Below are 22240 nucleotides of genomic sequence, written 5' to 3'. Positions count from 1 at the left end.
AGAAAAAAAGCTCTCAAGTGTTTCAAGCTGCACTTACGCTTCAGATTTGCAAAAACATAGTCTGAATAGAAACTAACATAACGAAATGACATTTTTCTGGAACTAGAATCACTACATTTACATACTAACACTTATCTTACCAGTTAACATTTTTTGCCAGTTGGCTAAACGAGCTCCCCTCCAATTCAATACATGAAGTTAAAAATCCAGTTTCCCCTGTATCCTTTTATTAGCAGGTCAATGTTTTATTTCAGGGCAAGCGGTTATTACTTAAAGGGAGAACCTGGAACCAGGCGTGGGAGGAACCCTGGCTTCTCAGAGGTCCTTCCGCCCGGGGACTCGTCTCTTTGGACACTGCCAATGACGGAGGAAGGAAAGAGGCCCTCCCACGGGGCCGTTCCTGCCTCACTGCTCAGTCCTTTCCCCCACTCGTTTCACCTCTATCCTCTGAGCTGGCGAGTCGGTGGCCTCCTGGGTTCTCAGAGCAGCCTTTCTGCAACTGAAATGCCCACAGGCCCTCTTCCTCCCCGGGCTCTTCCCAGGGCCCCCTCAGCTCCTCTCCAGCCCTTGCAGGACGTTTGCTGGCCCTTTCCACCCTGGCTGCTCTGGGCACACCTGCATGAAAGCCTGTTTCCCATGAGGGATGCAACCCACAGGAGTGGAGTCATGGCATCAAACACTAATGGGAACAGTCTTCTTGACGCTGGAAAATTTCCTTATTTTGGAGCTCACTATAACGAATCTGTTCTTGCTTTAAATTTACTATCACTCCGCCACCAGCGTATGGAACCTCAGAAGCACCCAGGACATCTTCTGCATGCCAGGATTGGAAGTCTTGGTTATCTTAGCAAATGTGTGAAGTTGACTTAAATAATGTGACAAAACCAATGACGCCTCTCCACAACAGCTAGGGTTAACACAGAGCTGGCACTAAGCTGACACAGGCAGGGCATGGCAGAACCTGCAACCTGAGAGGAAATGGGAGGATGTTTCAACTGCTGTTCTCTGGGGCCCGAGACATAGCGCGAGTCCAACTGGTCCTCAGACACAGGTTCTTCTTTATCGTCGTATGATAAAGCACGATGCCGGTCATCGGACGGTTAATGTTACTCCACTTGTAACTGACCCAAAGACGCAACAGTCAACTCGGTTCTTGTCCCTCTTGTCTCTCGACAGTCTCAACTCACCAATCACTCGTTCAGGCCACAGGGCAAAGAGTGACCGCTGAGCATCAGGCTGGCGAGAAAGAGCCGTGCTCTTGCGTGTCTGCAGGACGCACTGCTACAGATGGAACGGGGGTGGTCAGAGACAGGAGCACCCAGAAGTTTGACAAATTCTGCCAAATTGCTCTCCTTAGAGCGTGTACCTATCCGCATTCCTACGCACAGCCCTTTCCCACTCTCACCAGTCAGGTGTGGTGGTTCTGGAGTCTGGTTGTGAAGACTAAACAACTTGGCTCTAGCAAATGTGACTCAGCACTCAATCAATAGTTCCGTGGTGATTATAGCAGATTTTAAAGTTTTGGCAATTGGTAAGTGAAAACTAGTATATTACTGCTGTTGTCATTTTCATTTGTGTTTTCCCTGATCATAATATTATTTTCAATATGTTTAGAACTCATTTTTCATAGAGTTTTATGATCTGCCTATTCACATTCTTTGCCCATTTTTCTATTGGACTTTTTTTTCCTCGTGGATTTGTAGGAATGCTTGATATTTCCTCTCTGGTTTTATTTATGGGTCTGTACAAAAGTTTTTAGCTTTTACACACTCAAATTTGTCAGCCTTTCTTTTCATGGTTTCTGGCTTCCGAGAAAAATCTCACCCTAAGATCTGGAAACGTTCTCCTAGGCCGCCTTCCAGTAGCGCTCAGCTTTGTGTGCACACGGCCCTCTTGCACAGTATTGATCTGAGCGTCACTTCTCCATGATCTGTAATGTCACATCCCCGCCCACCCAGGTCTCCATGTATACATGTGTTTATCCCCTGGGCTCGCCATTGTAGTTCATCAATCGATTTGCTTATTCCTGCCCCACTAACACATTGTTGTAATTATTAGAGGATCACAGCTCCATTTGGTAACTCATTACTCTTTTTCAAAATTTTCTTGGCGATTCTACTTTATGCACCTTTGTTCTAGATGGATGTTAGAATTAGCCTGTCAAGTCCCAAAAGCAGTATGTTGAACAGCTTTGAATATGAATTTGACTTGATCGTACGGTAAGTTTTGGGGCCAGTGTATTGCTATTACTTAGTAATACTGACAGCCCACCTTTGTACCCCATTTCCTCTTGTTGCCCCCTTGCATTCTGTCCCCTAGCTACACTGAAACCCCTTTGTTACCCAAGGAGGCCCTATAATGTGGGTGTGTGCCTTTGTGCACGCAGGTTGCTCTATCACCTGCTCTGCACAGCTGCTCCAAACGCACTCCCATCGCGTCCAGCGCCAAGCCTTCCTTGGCAGCCGCACCGGTGGTCTGGGTTAGCTGCTGTTTCCGTGTGTGCACATGGCATCTGTGAGTAGTGTACTGACTTCCGGTCCTTCCAGCGGACCACGGCTGTGAGCTGGCCATCCCTACTACACAGTACTCAGGGGGCATTCAGGAGGTATTCTGCTCAGTGCATGAGGAAGACAGGCTCTCAGGAGCTGAAGTCCGGAAAGGTCAGCGTCTTCTGCCCCCTTCGTAGAGGTGTGCAAGTTCAGTGGTACTCACTACTGCCTGCCTACTCATTCTGATCGGGTAACAACAGGACACAGGCAGTGAGAAAGTGTTAAGCTTAGTGCACAGGCTTCTCTAAGAAACAGCGAAGCTTGGGGCTGCAATTTTTCGATACACGAACAAGCCTGACAGGTTAATGTAAATCACAAAACATCTACTGACATCCTTTTGGGAAGCATGTGGTGCATAAAGGAAAAGAAAGTCTGTCGGGCCAGGTCTGTCTCCATATTCCACCAGTTGTCTTATGCTGTGACAGGATATAAAATTTATCTACACTTACACAGCTAAGAAAACATACAATTTCATGTTTCAGTTCTTTTAAAACTTTGTCATTTTATCTGTCAGTCCTTTCGGTTTACTGGAACGAACACAGGAGCCTTCCATTCTGACAGTAAGGACTGCAAGGCCCTGCCCCATGGACAGAGCAGAAAAATGGCCAAACACTCAGGTGTGAGGAACGAGGATGCTCGTTCGTTTTAGCAGGTTTGGACTATGTGATTCTTTACAGCCATGGCAAAGGCACTTCAAACTCCACCCACTCCTTCAATCCTTGCTAAGCACACTGAAACGTGTGTGCGTGTGTGTGTGCATGTGTGTGTGGAGGGAGGTTCCACATACTGACACACTTGGGGAAAAAACAAAAATTAATGTGCTGGGCTGAAATACCTCCCAATCTTACTTTTCTTACCACTGGAAATGATCTGCTATTAACTTCTTAAGGATTAGTCAACTCAAACTGAGTTCCACTGATCCAGCTTTCGTACTTTTTAATTCTTCAGTTTTTCAAAATGAGCATCTTAAATTAATACCATGTTTCCCCGAAAATAAGACCGGGTCTTATATTAAGGTTTGCTCCAAAAGATGCATTAGAGCTTATGTTTAGGGGATGTCATCCTGAAAAATCATGCTAGGCCTTATTTTCCACGTAGGTCTTACTTTCGGGGAAACACAGTGTATATATGTAGCAAGCTATTGCGGTGTGACTATAAATCTATCTCTGTTAAGATTTTCCTGAGGACCACATTTCAGTGCTGACCGTAACTGTACATTTGATTATAAACTGCTGGCAGCTACGTAGGTGGGACTATGTTCTTGGTCAGTAAGTATATTTGATCATTTCTTTTCTTTCTTTCTTTTTGCTGACAATCATTGACCTCTACTCCCTCTACCAGGAATCTAGCAGATGACAGCCAAGGCTATTTGAAGAGACATGGCAAAGTTGTCTAAAAATATGTGTTCCGAATATACCACAAAGTCACGGTTTTGAGAAATACTGCTATAAATACTTTTGTGTCATGTTGGAATTATAAAAGGCAGCACATGAGAGAAAACAAATATTAATATGACTTGTGACATGTTTCTTTCAAATTCCAATCTAATACAACAAGCCTCCTTGCTTCTCTAATTACAGACCTGAATTTCACTACCATCAGCAAATATGGTGTCCATGCTAAAACGGGTGCCAACTGTCAAAACAGAGAGATTTAAGAAAATAACCGAAACGTGGCAGTTCAATACATGTATTTTGCTCTCTTCCAAAAATTTCTCTAAAACTCTAGTTTAAAAAAAGTCTTAAAGTCTAAATCCTTAAGGTCAGGATGTAAACGGGAAGAGGACAGACGAGAGATGCGATGTCAATGTTCTGGAAGCTGGGGAGCAATGAGCAGGGGTGGCCTCTCCTGGGAGCTGAGAGAAAGCGAGGCTCTCAGCGCAGGCAGACGCCACAGGCAGGAGGTGGCCTGGGAGCCGGACACCGCGAGGCTGCACACGCGCTGTCAGGCAGGTTTGCCTCCGACTGTCTCGTTACCATCACAAACACCCACTGTCCACCAAACGCTATCAGCTCCCTGCAGAGATGCGTGTGCACACTCAGGCACCACCCTAGTGGGCTGACAGAGAGGGTTTTATTTAAAAGTCCTCATGCAGGTCCTACAGCATCTGCCTGGACAGATTTCCATGCCCTGATGGACAGACCTTCAGTTTGTGGTAAGCAACAGACTTGGCTGAAGTAGCTAATGCCATGTGAAAATATATGAGAAATAATATTAGAAAGTAGGGGGAAACAGAATTAAACTTTAAAATCCAATTGAAATGTATCTATCGTCTATCTATCGATTCATCCATCATCTCTCTATGTAGCCAGCTCTACCATATGTATATAGTGAATATGAACCACAATCTGCCCACTTGTATTCCTGGGCAGCAAAGCTGGCAACAGCACACCCGGTCTCAGAGAAAAGGACGCCGCGTTCTGTGTGGGCTTACCTGGTTGGAGTTTACTGGGCTGCTGCGCTCCGGCTCCAGGGAGGGGAGGAGGGCTTAGCCCTGCAGGCCCAGCACCCTGGCTTGGGCTGACACTGGTCAGAGCCCCCGTAGGCAATGGCTGACCTCTCTTTAATAGCTGCTTCTGTTCTTGCTGGCGGAAGCGTGGAGGCACCTCGCGAGGCAGGTAACGGGATGCAGCTGGCTGCTGGCCGCTGGCAGAGGCACGCTTGCCATTACTGCTGCTGGAGAGAGTGCTGGTGGAAGTACTGGGACCGGCAGGTTGGGGCTGGCTTGAACAGGTCTTAGTAGGTTCTGGCACTACAAGGAACAAAATGAGAAGACCCCAAACTTTAGTAACACCGCCTGAAAACCCAACCCAAACCAAAGGAAACAAAATGAAAGACTGGGAGAGAAATGTCCATGCAGTGCTTTGGGGACAGGACGGCCTAACGCCTGGAGTTCTAGCTCTGACACCCAGTTCTCCTCTGAGCTAACTGCACCCTGAACCTGAACTGCATCTCCTGAACCACAGCTTCCTCATCTGTAAACTGGGTGGGTTAGGTTAGAGCAGCAGTTCTCACACCTCAGCTCGTATCAGCCGCAACCTGAGGGCGGATCAAAGCCCGGACTCCTGGGCCCCACTGAGGGGATTCAGTAGGTTGGAGGGGAAGGGAAGCTGAGAATTTTTTCTCCCCCTTCTTCCATCTCCCCTCCTCCCCCCACTCTGGTTCAAGCCGTTGTTTCTCAGTCTAGTTGTGTAGGACACAGCTCCCTGGCCCACGCTGGTGTTATGAGCCTTGTGCTCCCCACAACTGAGGCAGTCGGTTGCCGGTCGTCGGTCGGCTGCTCACAGCAGCTCGTGGCAGCTCACGCCGGCTGCTCATGGCAGCCGAGCTCCAGGGAGAGATGTTGTTCACAATCTTAGTTGTAGAGGGTGCAGCTCACTGGCCCCTGTGGGAATCAAACCGGTGACCTCGGCATTAGGAGCAAGGCGCTCCAACCACCTGAGCCACGGGGCTGGCCGAAGGCTGCGAATTTGTTTCTGTTTTTACAATTTATTGTTTTCATTGGGGTAACACTGATTAATAGCATTATATAAATTCCAGGTGCACGATATTATAATTTTGTATCTATTTACTCTACTGTGTGCTCACCACCAAAAGTCTAGTTTCCACCCATCACTCTGTTTCCTACAAGTTCCCAGGCGATGCTGATGCGGGCGGTCCCTGGGCCACAGCCTGAGAACCAGTGCTCGTGGTCAGTGTTTCTCCAAGCTCAGATGTCTATGAATTTATATATATATTTTAATTCTGATTGACAGTCTAAAAATACATATACTGGTGGAGTCAAGATTATGTGAATAACCAAAACGTCTGTGGTGATGGTATCTACCACACTACTACACTCCACCCCACACTTACTGGGAAAGAACACAGGTGGGCTAATTTCCAAACTGTATTTGCATTAAGTGAAAGTCAAAATGCTATCAGAGTATGGTGCATAGCAAAGCTCTCACAGGAATTTAAATAGAAAAAAGGCGCAGGAGTGTTGAGTGATAACCTGATGCGGCCGCACTAACAAGCCACACGCGAAAGGTGACGTGAGTAGTGACCCTGCATGTGGAGGGAGCACAGACATGTCAAGTGCGAAAGCACCTGAGCCTCAACGGTCCTTCCCATTTTGAGCTCGAAACAGTCATATCCAATAAACATTACATTCACCTTATTTGAAAAAACATTTTTTCTTTCTACTTAATTTGTAAATGTCTCTGGTTGTACAGTTGAGTAAAAGCTCCACAGGAGACACATTTGTACCTACTTCTGTGTACACCTTACATATATAAGTGACATCGTAAGACAATGTCCAGTCAACACTGCGGGGGAACATGAGACGTTACTGCTCTCCTTTTACAGCATTTCTCGTGTACCGCCGCGGGTCCCGCCGTCCACCCCTGGGGCCCGACATGACATGTCTGCACAGTCTATCCTCAAGGCCCTGCCCGCAAACCCTCCATCCTGGATGAAGCCACTGTCCTCTCTCTCTACCCAGACTCAGATCACAAAGGCTCTCAAGAAATCACAGCCATGCAGTTAGGTGTCACCAGGAATTCATGGTCCCTAACCTCAGGACGCCCTCAGCACTTCCCGACCATCCTAGTTTCCGGGGTCTGCCTGCTTCCACTGCTGTCAATAACTCAGTCTTGTGTGGGTCTTGTTTTAAAAGAAAATAAAAATAGTTGTAATTAACTTGTCCCATGTCTCCTCTCCAGTCGTGACGATCACCTTCATGACTACTGAGTGAAAAGGTAATATGATGCTATTACTTAAGAAAACAAAGGAAATATATTAAGTTTAAGAGATTATTAGATTACGCTCTTAGAAACCCAGATGCTTTTAATATAGCATTGACCTACAGGTAAAACAAAATTCACTCTACGTCAGATCTATCAGCAGAAGATGGGGTGAACTGCCCAACCCCTTCCTGTGCCCTGCAGACTCCTGGCTCCGCGGGCCCTCGAACCACAAACGGACTTCAAGGCTTTGGATTCATTCATCTGCCCTGGACACTCTGAAGAGGCCATCCTGTTGCCTAACTTTTGACCATCATGTCTATGCCACTGAACCCAAATACTGTCCCACATTGCCCCCAGCTCTAGTCCAGCCTCAATCTTCAGTTGCCTACGGCACAGTCCTGCTGGGAATGGGTCACCCTTCTAACTGAATGCATCCAAAGGCCCAACACCAATTTCCTGGGTCTGAGCCCAGCACAGTGCTGACTGCTGCAGGAAGGCACTAAAGCACGACCAGTTTTTCACCTAAGTGAGCCAACACTCAGCTGGAGAAATGAGAACCACAGGACACGGAAAGCAGGTAGTCGGTACTGACCGGAAGTCAGCCACTTAGAGAGGAAACATGGCTGACCACGTGTTGTCCATATGGTCGCCGCCAACCACATGTGGCTGCTGAGCACTTGAGGTCTGAACTGAGCTGTCAGTATATACATTTTCAGAGTCAGTACAAAAAATAGGAATCTTGTTTACCATTTTTATATTGACTGCATGTTGAAATAACATTTTGGATATACTGAATTAAAAATATATTACAAACAATCTCACCTGTCTCCTTTTAGTTTTAAAATGTCGCTACTAGAATACTTAAAATCACTTATGTGGCTCACATTTGTGGCTTGAATTTTATTTCTACTGAATGGTGCTAGTCTGTCTTCTGGAGAAAGGTAAGATTTGAGCTGGTTTCTCAGAAATATTGTTAAATTTAAATAGTTTGTTTTCATAAAGGACCATCGGTTGTGGTAGATCACAGCTTTTCCAGGTGAGAGATTTCCCGACAGCTCTGTGCTAGCGCCTTACCACACGTACAGAAGGGTGTCACTATTTGTTCAATTAACAAGACAGACTAAGGGCAGGAGTACAGCGCCGCACAGGGCTTGGTTAGTTACCAAATGCCCATTGTTGTGATGGTAACACTTCCAGCCGCCGGCCATGCTCATGGTGTGGCTGCCGGTGTGGGCGTCGCCCGGGACCCTCAGGAAAGGAAGGAGAAGCTTCACTCGCCAAGAGGGAACCATGAGTTCTAACCTGGGGCCTGTGCCCCAGCACCTTTTATGTGAGACAGTGATCTACCTTCTCTGGTTTAAGCCAGTTATTTTTCAGGTCTTCGAAACTAGCCGCCAGTTAACATAATCTCAACTGATAAGTGGAGAATCTCCAAATTTGCATCTATTCTTAGCAATAAATCAAGTGGGCAGTTTCTAAAGAGCCGTACACCTCTTCAGATGGGAACTGCTCAATCTATTGCTGCCCAAAGACAAAGAGTCGGGTCTCAAAGTGGCCTTGACATTCCTCTTGTCAAACAGCCGACCGGATGACCGTACCTTAATGACATCTGGGGCATCACAAACCAGTCTGCCCGGCACGGCACTGCTTTCATACAGCACACCTCAAGGCAATGGGCATTTCAGCTCCATTTCATTTACAGGCCATCAACGAATCATCTGTTTTATTTAGAAAAAAATTACAGTAGTAACCAGTTAATAATGACATAGCTAATAAAAGAACTTCCAGCAAGCTGGAAATTTGAGTTAGGCTCCTTTGCCTAATAAGCTTTTTCCTTTTAAAGGAGGGTGACATCTGCTGGTGGAAAAGGTAGTTGTTAAATTATTATATAAGAAAGCAAGTGTTAAAACAATTTTCTTCCAAGAAACCATTTTCTGCTTTCAGTTCAGATTTTCAGAGGGCACGGTCACAATAGGGTCCAAACAGCTTATAAATCCCCATTGCTTTTCTAAACAACAGGCTACAACGAGGGCAGGAAGCTAAGGATGCTCCTTGTCAGAACTTTCTACAACACCTTGTCACAGAGCAAGAGCAAGGGAGCTGCCCTGGTTGGCCCAGGCTCCTTGACTTTCACTCCAGCCTGGTCACTACGTGGGTCTGTCTTGGCCTGGGTCTCAGCACAAGCCCCTGGCCGTCCCTTCACTGTGCCGCTCAAACTCCTGTACCACCCCAACGTCCAGACTGTCTGAAAGTGACAAGGCCTTCTGCCCACTTCCGCTATGCTGAGCCCCACTGCTGCTAAGAAGCCCTCTTATAATCGAGCATGGTCTGCCCAAGGGCCCTCATTGTAACTGTTTACAATTTGCCCTACATGCTTCGGAATCCTCACACCACCCACTCCCTCTCTCAGCCCATGACTTCAAGGTCCCTGAGGCAGAAGCGGCTCATTCATTCAGTACCCACCTGCCAAGCCTTTGCACAGCCCGGCCACTGTCTAGGTACGGGGGTGAACCAGTGGACAAAAGGGCAGACTCCCACCCAGTGGAGCTCACACCTTAGCTGGGAAGACAAACACCGAACATGCATAATAGGCTACATAGTCACCAGAAGGTGTTAAGTGCTGTGAATAATGAGGAAGCAGGGCAGGACAAATAGGGTTCAAACTTCACTGTTTCTCATTTTAATCTGCCTTCCACTCTTTTCACCCCCCACAAAATGTGTCAGTATCCTCACTTAGCCTCTCCCTATTTTCTAATTTAGGAAATATTTAATGAGTGCCTATCTTGTGTCAGGCATTGGGTGCACTGAGGAAAATAAAGAGATGGTTCCAAACCTTGAAGTTTATAGTCTAAGAGATAGATATTACCTTCAAAATGATTCTACAAACATACACATTACCATAAGCATGCTACAAGCAACAGTGGAACGGAACCTAATTGAGGTGAGGGACTCAGAGAGAGCTCCTCCAAGGAAGTGACAGCTAAGCTGAGCTAGGTGAAGCGTGCGTGCCCGTCTGTGTGCTCACTCCCACCTGGGAGCTGGAGCCACGTCTGGGCAGGTGCTGCTGTGGGGCAGCTTGTTTGCCAGGCCTGGGACAGGGCCGAGGGAGCGCTGCTGGACATGCGGCTGGAGAGGCAGCACAGACTGGGTAAGGATCCTGGGTGCCAGCACGTGGCCAGTAGCTGGGGTGGCAGCTGGGGGCAGCCTGGCGGAAGGACGCTGCACGGTGATCCTGGCCGCAGCAGGTGGAGAAGTCTGGGGCCTCCAGTTCTGGGGAGTCGTCTGGGGCAGGCTCCTCTGATGACAAACTCATGCACAGACCATCATGTGCTCTTTAAACTCAAGAAGCAGGTGACTTTCATCAAGAACGTCTGTGTAGCTCTAGAGCCAGGTGGCCCCGACCGGCATCCCCTTCCCAGGGAAGGGAAACGACATGGCCACATGGCCACAAGTGGCAGCAGCCTCGTTGTTCTGGTTACAGATAGAGCAGGAACACACTCAGGAGGTTAAGTTCCTCCCCAGGGACCTCACAGAGCAGGAGAGCCTGGGGTGCCCAGTGCACTGAGGCGTTTCCATCTGATCACCCAAGTCATACTGCCAAGACATGCTTTTCTTTAAAAATTTATTTGGAAGTACTTACGATGTACAAAAAGGCGTAAGATGAAATAATCAACAAACCTCCATGTACCCGATGCCAGCTTAGTAAGAAAATGCCGTCAGTTCCACCAAAGCTCCCTTCGCCCCCGCCCTGACTGCACACTCCACCTCCCCTGAAGAGACGATCGCCACACATACTGGCACAGGTCACTCCATACACTTCTTGGGACGCATAGCATGACTCGGGGGTTAAACCTCAGCTCTGCCGCTTACTGGCTGGGGACTCTGGGTAGGTTACTTAAGCTCTCTGGCCCTCAGTTGTGCCATCTGTAAAATGTGGCTAAGTGGGGGAACAATGCCTTCATGAGAGGGTCCTCTGAGGAGTGAATGCATGTGCAGAGGACCATTTAGAAGAGCGTTCGGCATGTAGTAAGTGCACTGTGTTTACGTTATGTTAGAGGAGGAAAGTCAATGCCACCTGCTAAAGATGGTTAAGGTCGACCTGATTCAGGACCATCGAGTGGGTCCAGGGACCACTGCAGGGGGATTTCACAGTGGGGGAGAGACTGGGAACAACGCACGGGCACGTGGGGATTCACAGCCAAGGAGCTGGGTGGGGGCAGCGCATGGAAAACTACTAAGAGGTGGGGGTTCTGGCTAAACGGGGGACAGGATGCAGGTGAGAGTGATCAGGCATCACCTGAGGGGGGAGGGGAGGGGATGAGGAACCTGGGGGTGGGGGTTCTGGCTAAACGGGGAGACAGGATGCAGGTGAGAGTGATCAGACATCACCTGAGGAGGGGGAGTGGGGTAGGGGATGAGGAACCTGGGGGTGGGGGTTCTGGCTAAACGGGGGACAGGATGCAGGTGAGAGTGATCAGGCATCACCTGAGGGGGGAGGGGAGGGGATGAGGAACCTGGGGGTGGGGGTTCTGGCTAAACGGGGAGACAGGATGCAGGTGAGAGTGATCAGACATCACCTGAGGAGGGGGAGTGGGGTAGGGGATGAGGAACCTGGGGGTGGGGGGTTCTGGTTAAACGGACTCAGCAGGGTTCTTGCTAAAGCTGATTTTACGAGGAAGTGCACAGATGGGCCTGGGAGATGGTCTAGTAGCCTGATTAAAGTTTGGTCAAGCAAAGAATCTTTGTCAGTTATAATAATCCTCGTCTTCCTCCTTTCAGGAGCAATGGGAAGTATTTTAGGCTGATCAAAAAACAAAAACAAAGTCACACTAACTGAACTGTCGGTATGAACTAAAAGAAAGAAAGGAAGAAGGTAGGCAGCGACTCAGAGAAGTTACCATGGTGATTAGGAAGCAGAGAGAATGACAGCTGTACTCAGGATTGGAGGATTAGGTCTCTGGTCTGGCCCTAAACCTCCCCCCTCAATTTGGTTTCACATTTCCACTGTTGGAAAGTGTCAGGCACTACACAAACGTTCAGGAACAGCCATCCCATCGTTTAAAACGTTACAGAGCAGCTGTCAAAGTTGTCCCCTCTCCCCCAAAATGCGCAGCGGCAGGACTGGCAGGGTCTGCTTCACAGCTGCAAGGAGCCTGAGCTAGGCACCAGGCCCCGTTAGCTGGGCGTGCGCGCGCGTGCGTGCGATGGGGCAGGCAGTGACCTGGCTGCCCTCTGTCCTGAGGGCGCAGCTCCCCCCCCCGAGTGTAAGCGCAGCCCTGGACATGGCGGAAGTTTCTGTGCAGGTCCAGTTCCCAACTGCTGCCTTGGTGGCGGTGAGGGACAGCCTGGTGGCAGTTTCTGGATGGCTAGGTTGCAGCAGTGACACTGTACATGTGAAGTCAGCAGTGCCAGTGGGGCCTCTTGACTCTTCCCCAGGAGCAGGTCTTCAGGAGGACTCAGTGTGGAGTCCTTTCTGGTGGCCTCAAGCACGCTCCCTCCCCTGGCCTCTCAGTGATTTGATAAGCACCCAGTTCCCTATACTTAACCTCACTTCTGCTTCAAATAGCTAGGGTGGTTTCTATACCCTTCAGCTGAACTCTGGTTAAGAGCCCAGACTTCTTTTAGCAAGTAGTACATTTAAATCTTGCGTCCACCTGGACACCACGGCATACAGTATGAGCTAGCAGGTATTCAGCAGCGGTTTCCTTCTCATGGTGTTTACTGGACCGGGACTTACCTACATACACCCACAGTTAGAATCTCAAAAGCTACCACCATTAGCCTAACGTATACTAGCAAGTAGGCATGCAATGGATTAGAGAGGCGTATTTTAAAAGTAACTTTTTAACAGGTAAATGCTAACCTACAGGGACACTTGAACGTACATACTTGAACACGGCTTAGTTCTGAAATTTGGATGCATCTTTCAGTTGGTGCATAAATTTAATATAGTTTTCTCATTCACCCTCAAACTCCATCAACAAAACATTATTAAATCAATGATATGTCCTATAATTGATGGCACCTCAGAACTTAAGTTTTGTATGTAAAGCTCAGAATTTCCCTTATGCACAGACACCACCCAATGACAATGAAAGGTGAAATATTTTAAGAATCATGCATTAATTCTAGCCATTGCAGAATATATACTCGAAGAATCAGAGTTTCTTACAATTTAAAATTTAAATTTACTCAAATATATATTATTCACTATTTGCAAATGTGATTATGGAAGAGAACTATTCCCCTCTGTTAAAATAATCAGTAATTCCAAGGAATATTTTCACAATTACAGTTTCTTCTGCAACCTGTACAACAAATACTATAGCGAGAAGTTTCATTAGCACAATGAGATGTAGGCAGGAGTGAGCTACGAGCAACAGGGTCCATCTGCGTGTTTCTGGGTCCAGTGGGGTACAAAGCAGTGGTCTTGTTTGTTCTGCCGAGGCTTCTGCCTGATCCGTCACCATGGCAACTTTAGGAGCCCAACTCAAATTGAGCACAAATATTAACTACTAACTACATTAACTTGGTGTCTGTTGCTAATGAGAAATGCTGTTTAGAGATATTTTCTATTCTAACACAGTTACCTCTCTAAAAGATATTAAATTAAATGCTACTCTAAATATATCAGACTGGGTAATATAAATGTTAAAGTAAAATTATTTTAATAATGACTACTCACAACAAGTATCATTTCATTAGACAGTTACTTTGTTTTGGTCCTTGGATTCTTCTACTCTAAAGAAAATGTACGTTTATCATACAGGCAAATATTTCTAAGTTTTCTTAAACAACAACTGGCTGATTTAGATTAAAATAGAAAATCTGGTAACGGCATATGTTAAAGACGAGTAACCAATACAGCATTAATATATATTGGCTTTTCTATAAACTTTTCAGTACGTAACGTCAATTGGAATGCTCCCCAAATGAGACGACACACTGGACAGACTGCGAATGGTAAAGGAGGTTCACTGAGTGTACAGCTTCTTTCCCTCACCTGCACCCCGACCGCACCTCTCCCCAGGTAGAATCATCCTGAACTGAACAAGCTCTCGAAAAACAGCAAATCCTATCTGATGAAACACAGAAAGTTTAAGTGGAATTAATGCCTCCCAAATTTTCTCTCAGGACATGTGTGCCGCCTTCTGCAGCAGGACTGTGTGTGTTTTCTTTAAAAAATTAATTGTGGACTAGCACTAATCCAGCCATGTTTTCCCCCCAAAGTGCAAAATCCAACTGCTGCCAGCAGAGGGAGCCCGAGTTAAGTTTCGTCAGAGAAGGCTGGGCAGGGGAAGAAAACTGGCCCTACTGCAAAGGGATTTTTTTTTTTAATTTATTTTTTAAATTTATTGGGGTGACAATTGTTAGTAAAATTACATACATTTCAGGTGTACAATTCTGTACTACATCATCGATAAAGAAAAGCCTTTTTACTGCTCTTACGAGAAGGTCCATCTCCCGTCATGCCCCACCCATGCTGTCACCAGCTACCTTTAGCTTCCTCAACACCACTCTCCCCCTTGCTGACTACTCCCCTGCTAAGCTGGCTGTCTGTCGTCGTTGTTGAGGTCCGGGAAAACACCACACTCCAGCTAGCCAGAGCCAGCCTTTGCCCAAGCCGCTCCCTCTGTGTGTGGGAGCCTTGCCCTCGCTCCCTCTCCCAGGCCCGGTGACACGCTGCTGGTCCTTCAGATCCCAGTTCAAGAATGACTCAGAGCACCTGCCCACCTCCCAGCTAGCTCAGGTGCCTTTGTCTGCTGCTCTCATTGAACAGTGAGTGCTCCTTTCCTTCCACAGTGGACATCTCAGTCAGGAATGAGCCACAGCGTTGTGAGGCATGTTTTACGTCCGTGCCCCGTAAATCTCTAAGCTCCACGAGAGCGGAAAGCACGTCTGTTTTCTTACATCCTTCCCTCCCCATAGCGAACAGCACAACGCCAGGCAAATAACAGGTGTTCCATAAACATCCCCCGGATGAATGATTAGCCAGTTACTGTCTGAGCTCGGCCTGTTCTATCAGCCTGACCCCTTTCTGTCCACCCCGGCCCACTCGGCTTGGTCACCTGGAGTCTGAACTGTGCAGTGGCCAACGGCACCCATGCCTCCCGGCCTCTCTCCAGCTGTTTAATGCCGCCTCATCTGGCACATTCAGTGATCTTTCTAAAATATAAATCTCATGATGTCACTCTCCCACTTAAAGCTTTCCAAGGAGTCCCTCTGGTCTAGAAGATCAACTCTGAAGTCCCCAACACAGTGGACAGGGGCTCTGAGCTAGCCTGCCTACCCCCACTGCCACCTCTCTAGTTTTAGCCCCGTTTTGGTAAGATACGCTGTCAAGAGCGCCCGATTCTAATGGCCTCAGGGACGGGTTTGGGAAGACTGAGATGATGCATCCGTCCTTGGCCTTTTCACAGCTAGCTTGGGGACAACTTAGAGTGACCAGCTCTAGCAGGTACTTATCCCGTTCATAACATCCTGCCATTCTATCCCGACACATTTACCACATGAAAGCATATCCCCGTACAGATTTGTGTATGAAAGTTCACAGCAGCTTTTATTCCTGACAGCTAAACATGAGAAACAACTCAAGTGTCTCTGAACAGATGAATGGAGTAACAAATTGTGATACATCCAACAATGGACTACTGCTCAGCAATGAAAGGAACAATTACTGACATACCCAGCAGGCATGGCTCTTAAAAGTGTGAGCTGTGCACAAGAAGTCTGGGGTGCGTGCTGTCTGATTCCGTTTATATGTAACAGTCTAGAAAAGAAACACTTCTGTAGCGACAGGAAGCACTCCGGGCTGATGGGTGAGAGGCGCATGCAGAGTTTCCAGGGGTGATGGGTGTGGTCTCGATTGTGGGGATGGTTTCACAGATGTACACATGCCAGAACATATTAAATTATTCTCTTTAAATACACGCACTTGACTGTGTGTCAGTTATAACTCAATAAAACTATTAAAACAGAAAAAGGAGGTAATCTGATGAATTATTTCTCAGAAAGCAGACTGTCAGCTTCCTTTAGAGCTATAAACTATAAGTTTCTCTAAGCTGGAAACTTCCTTATGTTTACCGTTTAGTGACGAGCTAGACTAAACAGAGCCGTGGGCTTCCCTTTACCTGAGACTTCGTAGACGTGCCCTCAAGATGCGGTTAAAAGGGCCCGTAACAGAGAACAGTGCTGCTTCCCTGCCCTCACTGCGTTTACTTCCTGTCTTCTAGAATTTCATCAAGAACTTACATATATGGACCTGCTTAGTGTTTTTTTTTTGGACAAATTTTTATCCTTTTAAATTGCCTACATATTAGGGGGAAAATACATCTTAATACACTTTCTTTTGTCTCATGGAAAAAATATTAATGCATTCATTATATCCTCTTCCTGCCAGTGATTTAAGAGTCAAGTTAAATACAGGCGCCGCTTAACAACAGGGACACATTCTGAGAAATGCGTCATAAGGCGATTTCGTCACTGTGCAAACATCACAGAGGCACTTACACACCTGGATGGTGTCGCCTACTGCACACCTAGGCTACGTGGTGCAGCCTATTGCTCCTGGGCTACCAGCCTGTACAGCACGTTACTGTACAAAACAACACGAGATTAAATCAAGCGCAAGAGAAAACGATGCAATTAAGAGACACAGTAAATATGAAATGTATGAGGCTTGAGGAAAGAGTGAAGGAAAAATGGAGTCACTATAGTCAAGCTAATGAAACTACTTCAATCAAAGTGGGCTGAAACACGAGCACTCGATTTTATCTTCGTTTAACTGGCCTGGGAACGTAAACTTTTGAACTTCCCAGTGCATTATCAATGCCTGGAGACATGTAATCCTATAAATAAGCCCCTGAAGAACGTTCATGTGTCAGACCACCGACATCTAGAAGATCACTATCTCAGACCAATCCAGAAACTAAGATGCAGGACTGATTTTTTTCAAGAACGTGCTTTTTACATAAAAACTCTCAACCTCTTCCTTTATTCTTTGGAACACTTTGGGTATTGTCTGGTGGTGTTTCTAGAATTGCAATTTGTTTAAGACCTTTGAATAAAACTTTGTCATTTAATTCTAGGGAAGCCTCCTGATTCATTTACGCTTGGTTGACAGGCTACTGCAAGTGTATCACAGCATACTGTTTTATAGCAAACGTTCTTTTTAATAAGTAGAAAGAGTACACTCTAAAATAATGATAAAAAGTATAATAAATACAAACTGGTAACACAGTGGTTTATTACCATTACCAAGTATCACGCACTGTGCATAATCGTATCTGCTGTGCTTTTACAACTGGCAGCGCAGTGGGTTTGTCTACACCAGAATCACCACAAACACGTAAGTAATGTGTTACGCTACAACAGCAGGAGGGCTACGATGTCACCAGGTGACAGGAATATGACAGCTCCTTTATAATCTTATGGGACCACTGTCATATGAGCGGTCCGTCATTGACTGACTGTAATTACTTTAAATTAGAGCAACATGGCTAAATAAAGCCATATCTAATATTTAAAATCCTAATAAGATATCATCCCATAAAGATCTCTCTATAATAAATCTCTTAGGAACTTCTTTCGGCCTTATTTGTAAAGATCTTAAAATACTTCCTAAATGAATGGCTATACTGATAATAGATATACAATATCTACATCTTTATATGATAGCAGAAAAAACAGATAACTGACAACCAGAGATAAGGGCCCAAGTTCTAGTTCTGTCAAAACTTGTACAAACCACCTAACCTCTGTGAATCTCATTTCCCATCCAACACAGGAATTGGACAATCTCTAAGGTTCCTTCAAGCTCTAAGATTTTATTCATTTTGTAGACAGGCAGATAAAATGTCATATTAAAAAAAAATATGTTCTGAGCATGATGGCTAGACTTTCAGCTACTGCCTTTAAGAGTAACTCATATACTCAGAATGATACTCGCTTTGGTTATGTGGATATGAACATGAATGCATGTAAATTCGAGGAATCTGGCCAACTTTATTACACAGTGTAACGCAGGAAAACACAGATATGATGCTTACAAATGTAACTGCTGATTGTTGTGTTGAGAACGCTGAAAGACTGAGCAAACAGCAATCAACTGCCTTAGCTGGACAGAGTGCCACCTCACTGGAGTGCAGAAATGTGGGTTTTCATGTGTTTGTTTTTATCAATATCTGACTATGGACTTGGGCATGCTTTAAAACCCAACTGTCACCACTTCTCATTCATGTTGAGAAAAAAGCCTTATAAATGTATGTTTAGAATGAGCCTCAATGGCAGTATAGCACAGTGCATGAAATCTGTGACCCCAAAACTCTTATCACCCAACATAATGCTACTGAAAGAATATGGTTTAAGTTGATTTACATGAACAAAAGCACATAAAGGTTTTCATAAAATTAACTATTACAAACCGAATGCATGGCAAAGTTGAATACCTGACCACAAACTTACATAGTCCTTTCAAGCAAGATTAGGGAACTAACTAAAATGTATGAATTTATAAAAGTATATGACCTAAAACCATAAATCACTAATTATATGGAGTTTGAGCCATACCGGGTCACCAAGATATTCACTTTCATACATAATATAAGTTTGAGTTTTTTGTATGAAAACTTATCTTTCTATTTTATGAATTTCAGAAAACCTGGCTAAAACCACCAAATTCAATTCACTTCACATTTATGAGTATTACTATGGTTAATCCCAAAACCCCCATTAAATCCGTTAAAAACCAAGAAGACAATATGGAAAATTTCGTCTCCCAAAGTCATCATATCCATCTAAAGCTGTTACTTGTGCCCAAATTAAGGGCCATGCCCACAACAAAAGACAGAGATTACTGATCACTGAAGAAAACCCTCATTATAGAGTGTGCGACACAGACCCTAGGAAGCCCACAGCAGAGACACAACACACATTACAGGTATTTCACAACAGGATTCTACGTGAATCCCTTTTCTCCGTGTGACAGTATCTAGGGCCTCACTAAGGCGTAACAGGTAATTGTGTTCAGCTGGCTCTTCCTTTAGTCACCAATGCAAGGCAATATTTAACAGAATTACAAAGGACCATTTTGTGAACAGAGGTTCTCAAATTGCTTAGTACAGGTCCTTGAAGGGCTGGGGGTGGGAGTGTTAATTGGGGGGCGCCGAGTCCATATAAAATACATGTTTACGTGCATGTACCTGCAGACACGCATTCAAGGATGGCCAACAAAATGCTAACTGGTAATCGTCTGAGCATGAAGGGGTTTCAAGGGAAGTTGAACTTCCTTTTAGACGATGCTCAAATGATTTTCAATGAGCATATACTACTTATATTTTTCATCACAGAAGGAAAAAATAAGGAAAAGATGATGGCCACGACCACACCCAAGCCTAGAAGGCCACAACAGAAGACATGCTCAGGTTCCTGAGGGGTGCAGGACCCAACCCCACCACAGGACTTGCGTTCTCAGGGGTACAGAGGAGAGAACTGGGGAGAGACAAGAGTGCACCCACCCACTCTCTGAACACAAACCCCAGAGCTGAACTAGTGTGTGTCTTCTTGCTGCGGAGAAAACATGACATCCGGGCAGGGCGCTGGATAGGAATGTGGGCACACAGTGCCGCAAACTTACTCAGTTGGCCTGAACCTTAAAAGAAGAAGAAAATGACCTCAACTAAGAAATCCCATGCTGGGATCTGAAAAACAATCAGGGACAAAATTTATTTTATTTGTAATTTTGTAAAGCAGACCTTCGAGAAACCTAGTTTTCAGATTCGGGGGTAGGGAGTGGGAAGCATGCTATATATTATATTAAGCTAATCAAAAAAGATAAATTTCTAGTGAGATTTAATTCTGCATGAATCTCTTAAATGAAGATTCGTAGTTCAATAGTTATAACCAGATACAAAAACTTTTTAAGCGTAATTAACGATATAATGAAGACTGATCCACCACGAATGGATTGGGCTACTTATTCTCTAGGTGAAAGCAGAAAGATACATGTATAATATATCCTAAAGAGTTCTCTGAAAATGTTTAAAACAAATGAAAGTTTGAAGAGGTTAAGTTTCAGTTACTGATAAAATTATGTCAAATACAATGCTAACCAATGGAAGCACTGCTTCACTAACGCTATCTGAGTGGTATGTGTTCTCGCAGAGCAAAGAAATTACTAACTGATTTGGTCTAGTTTGGGCTAACTATAAAAAAAAAATCAATTCTAACTTCTTTTACTATGTTAATTGATTCCGCATATTATGCAAGTTAATGAATAATTGTAGGCTCTCGTGTAAGAAGAGTATTCTTGGACTCACTCAAATCCTACATTCCAACAACTCAGGGCGCTGAGACTTCTGGGTGCCGCCTTCAGTGGAGAGCTGGGGTCTACAGCTCCTGGTGATTCTGGATGGGTCCTCACCTCTGGCCAGGACACATGGCCTGGCTCTGGTGTCAGAGGCAGGACTGAAGCAGACTCTGCCCCTCACGAGCTCTGTGACCTCGTCTAAGTTAGCATCCCTCCCTGAGCAGCTCTGATACAGGGCTGTTTTGAAGCACAGGAGGTACTGAGACACAGTAAGAGCTTGGTAAATGTCTACTGTATCCCTTTCGTGGATGCTGTAACTTCAGGAAGATTCTGGGCACATCAGTCCAGCTATTTACTAGCTATGCAGTCTTGGGGCGTGTGGCGAAATCTCAGAGCTTCCGTTTACTCATGGAGTCAACATCGTCAACCCTGAGAAATAACAAGCGCCAGGGCCCAGTACAGACACAGTCTGGCATGAAAGCAGCCGAAGAGCGCGGATGCTGCATCTCAGGCCTCCTGACGGTGCAGAGTGCCAGCAGCTGGGGATGAAAGAGTGACCTGCCCTTTTCCTATACACACTAGAGCTGGGGAAATACATTAAAACGCTAGAAGGCTGGAAAAGTACACCCATGGCATGTGTGAGCACCAGGACTATGCCTACAATATAGCTCACATGTTCAGTCAGGCCCAGGCTGTGTGATTTCACACACGTGTCCAGTCAGACACTCAGAACCACCATCGTTTGAACTGATAATAATGGAGAGCCTGAGAAAACTGAAAATGAATGAATTACCTAGCAGCACTGTTAGATTATTTATAATTCAAAATGCTTTTTCTGGTTTAGAAGGACATTAATAATCATTACTATGATCTGTTCTAAGGCTAGTTATAGTTAGTACACTTACTGACAAACTGTACCCAAAGGATCAGTATTTATTTTAGAGAAGATAAAAGAAGATAAAAACCCAGTAGAGTTTGGAGTCAGCCACGAAAATTCTCATCAGAACAGTAATAGAAAATAATAACTCTGTATAAGGTGACGGGACAACGTAATTCATGAACAGTGTATAACCATAAGCAATTTGTTACTATTTGAAGAGAAAACAATGACAGTGACAACGGAATATAGCTGGTACTGAATCAGGTTGTGAAAACTCAAAATGTTTAAAACAAATAGGAAACGGATGATTTGGAGCACTAATTCTGTACTTTTAACTGACAATTAAAAGAAACCACTGTTTCTTATTCAAGATCATAAATTCAAATACAACTATGTATCGTACCCCTTTGGATCTTTGTGAAAAGTGTCATGTAATTTTGCTTTACTTCTGAAACTGAGAAAGAAAACTCTGTCCTTTTTGAAAACCATGTGGCCTTTTAATCGTCACTGTTGATGAAACTTATCTCTTAGTGCAGCCGTGATGGACGAGCCCTGAGGCCCCCTGCACCGGGTCAGAAGCCCGGGCTCCCTCATGTCCTGCCCTTACACTAACTGCTAGACCGAGAACCAGCCACTTAACTCAGCCATCGGCCTCAGGTTCTCACTGTAAACCAACACCTGGCCTGCTCAATTATGCAGTTCAAATGCGGTAACATAGGTGAACTTTACTTTGAAAACTATAAAATGCCAAACAAACAGAGGGCTCATGGCGGTACCC

General features: G+C 45.4%; 1 protein-coding gene across 5 annotated transcripts in view; it reads right to left on the bottom strand.

Annotated features, from left to right (window-relative positions):
- The window catches only part of TNRC6C (trinucleotide repeat containing adaptor 6C), a 119643-nt gene that overhangs the window by 60281 nt on the left and 37122 nt on the right, over positions 1-22240 (bottom strand). For all 5 annotated transcript variants that reach the window (XM_088802425.1, XM_074319472.2, XM_088802424.1 and 2 more), the window contains one exon: positions 4984-5301. Coding sequence is in view for 4 of the 5 variants with exons in the window: in XM_074319472.2 (XP_074175573.1) it covers positions 4984-5301 (318 nt within the window). In the remaining variant the exon portion in view is untranslated. The remainder of the gene's footprint in view (positions 1-4983; positions 5302-22240) is intronic.

The sequence above is a fragment of the Rhinolophus sinicus genome, chromosome 12 (assembly GCF_057876585.1).
Source record: "Rhinolophus sinicus isolate RSI-liver-muscle chromosome 12, RSI-T2T, whole genome shotgun sequence".
Classification (NCBI taxonomy): Eukaryota; Metazoa; Chordata; class Mammalia; order Chiroptera; family Rhinolophidae; genus Rhinolophus; species Rhinolophus sinicus.
The sequence above is the reverse complement of the archived record's forward strand: the minus strand, read 5'-3'. Positions and strand labels throughout refer to the sequence as shown.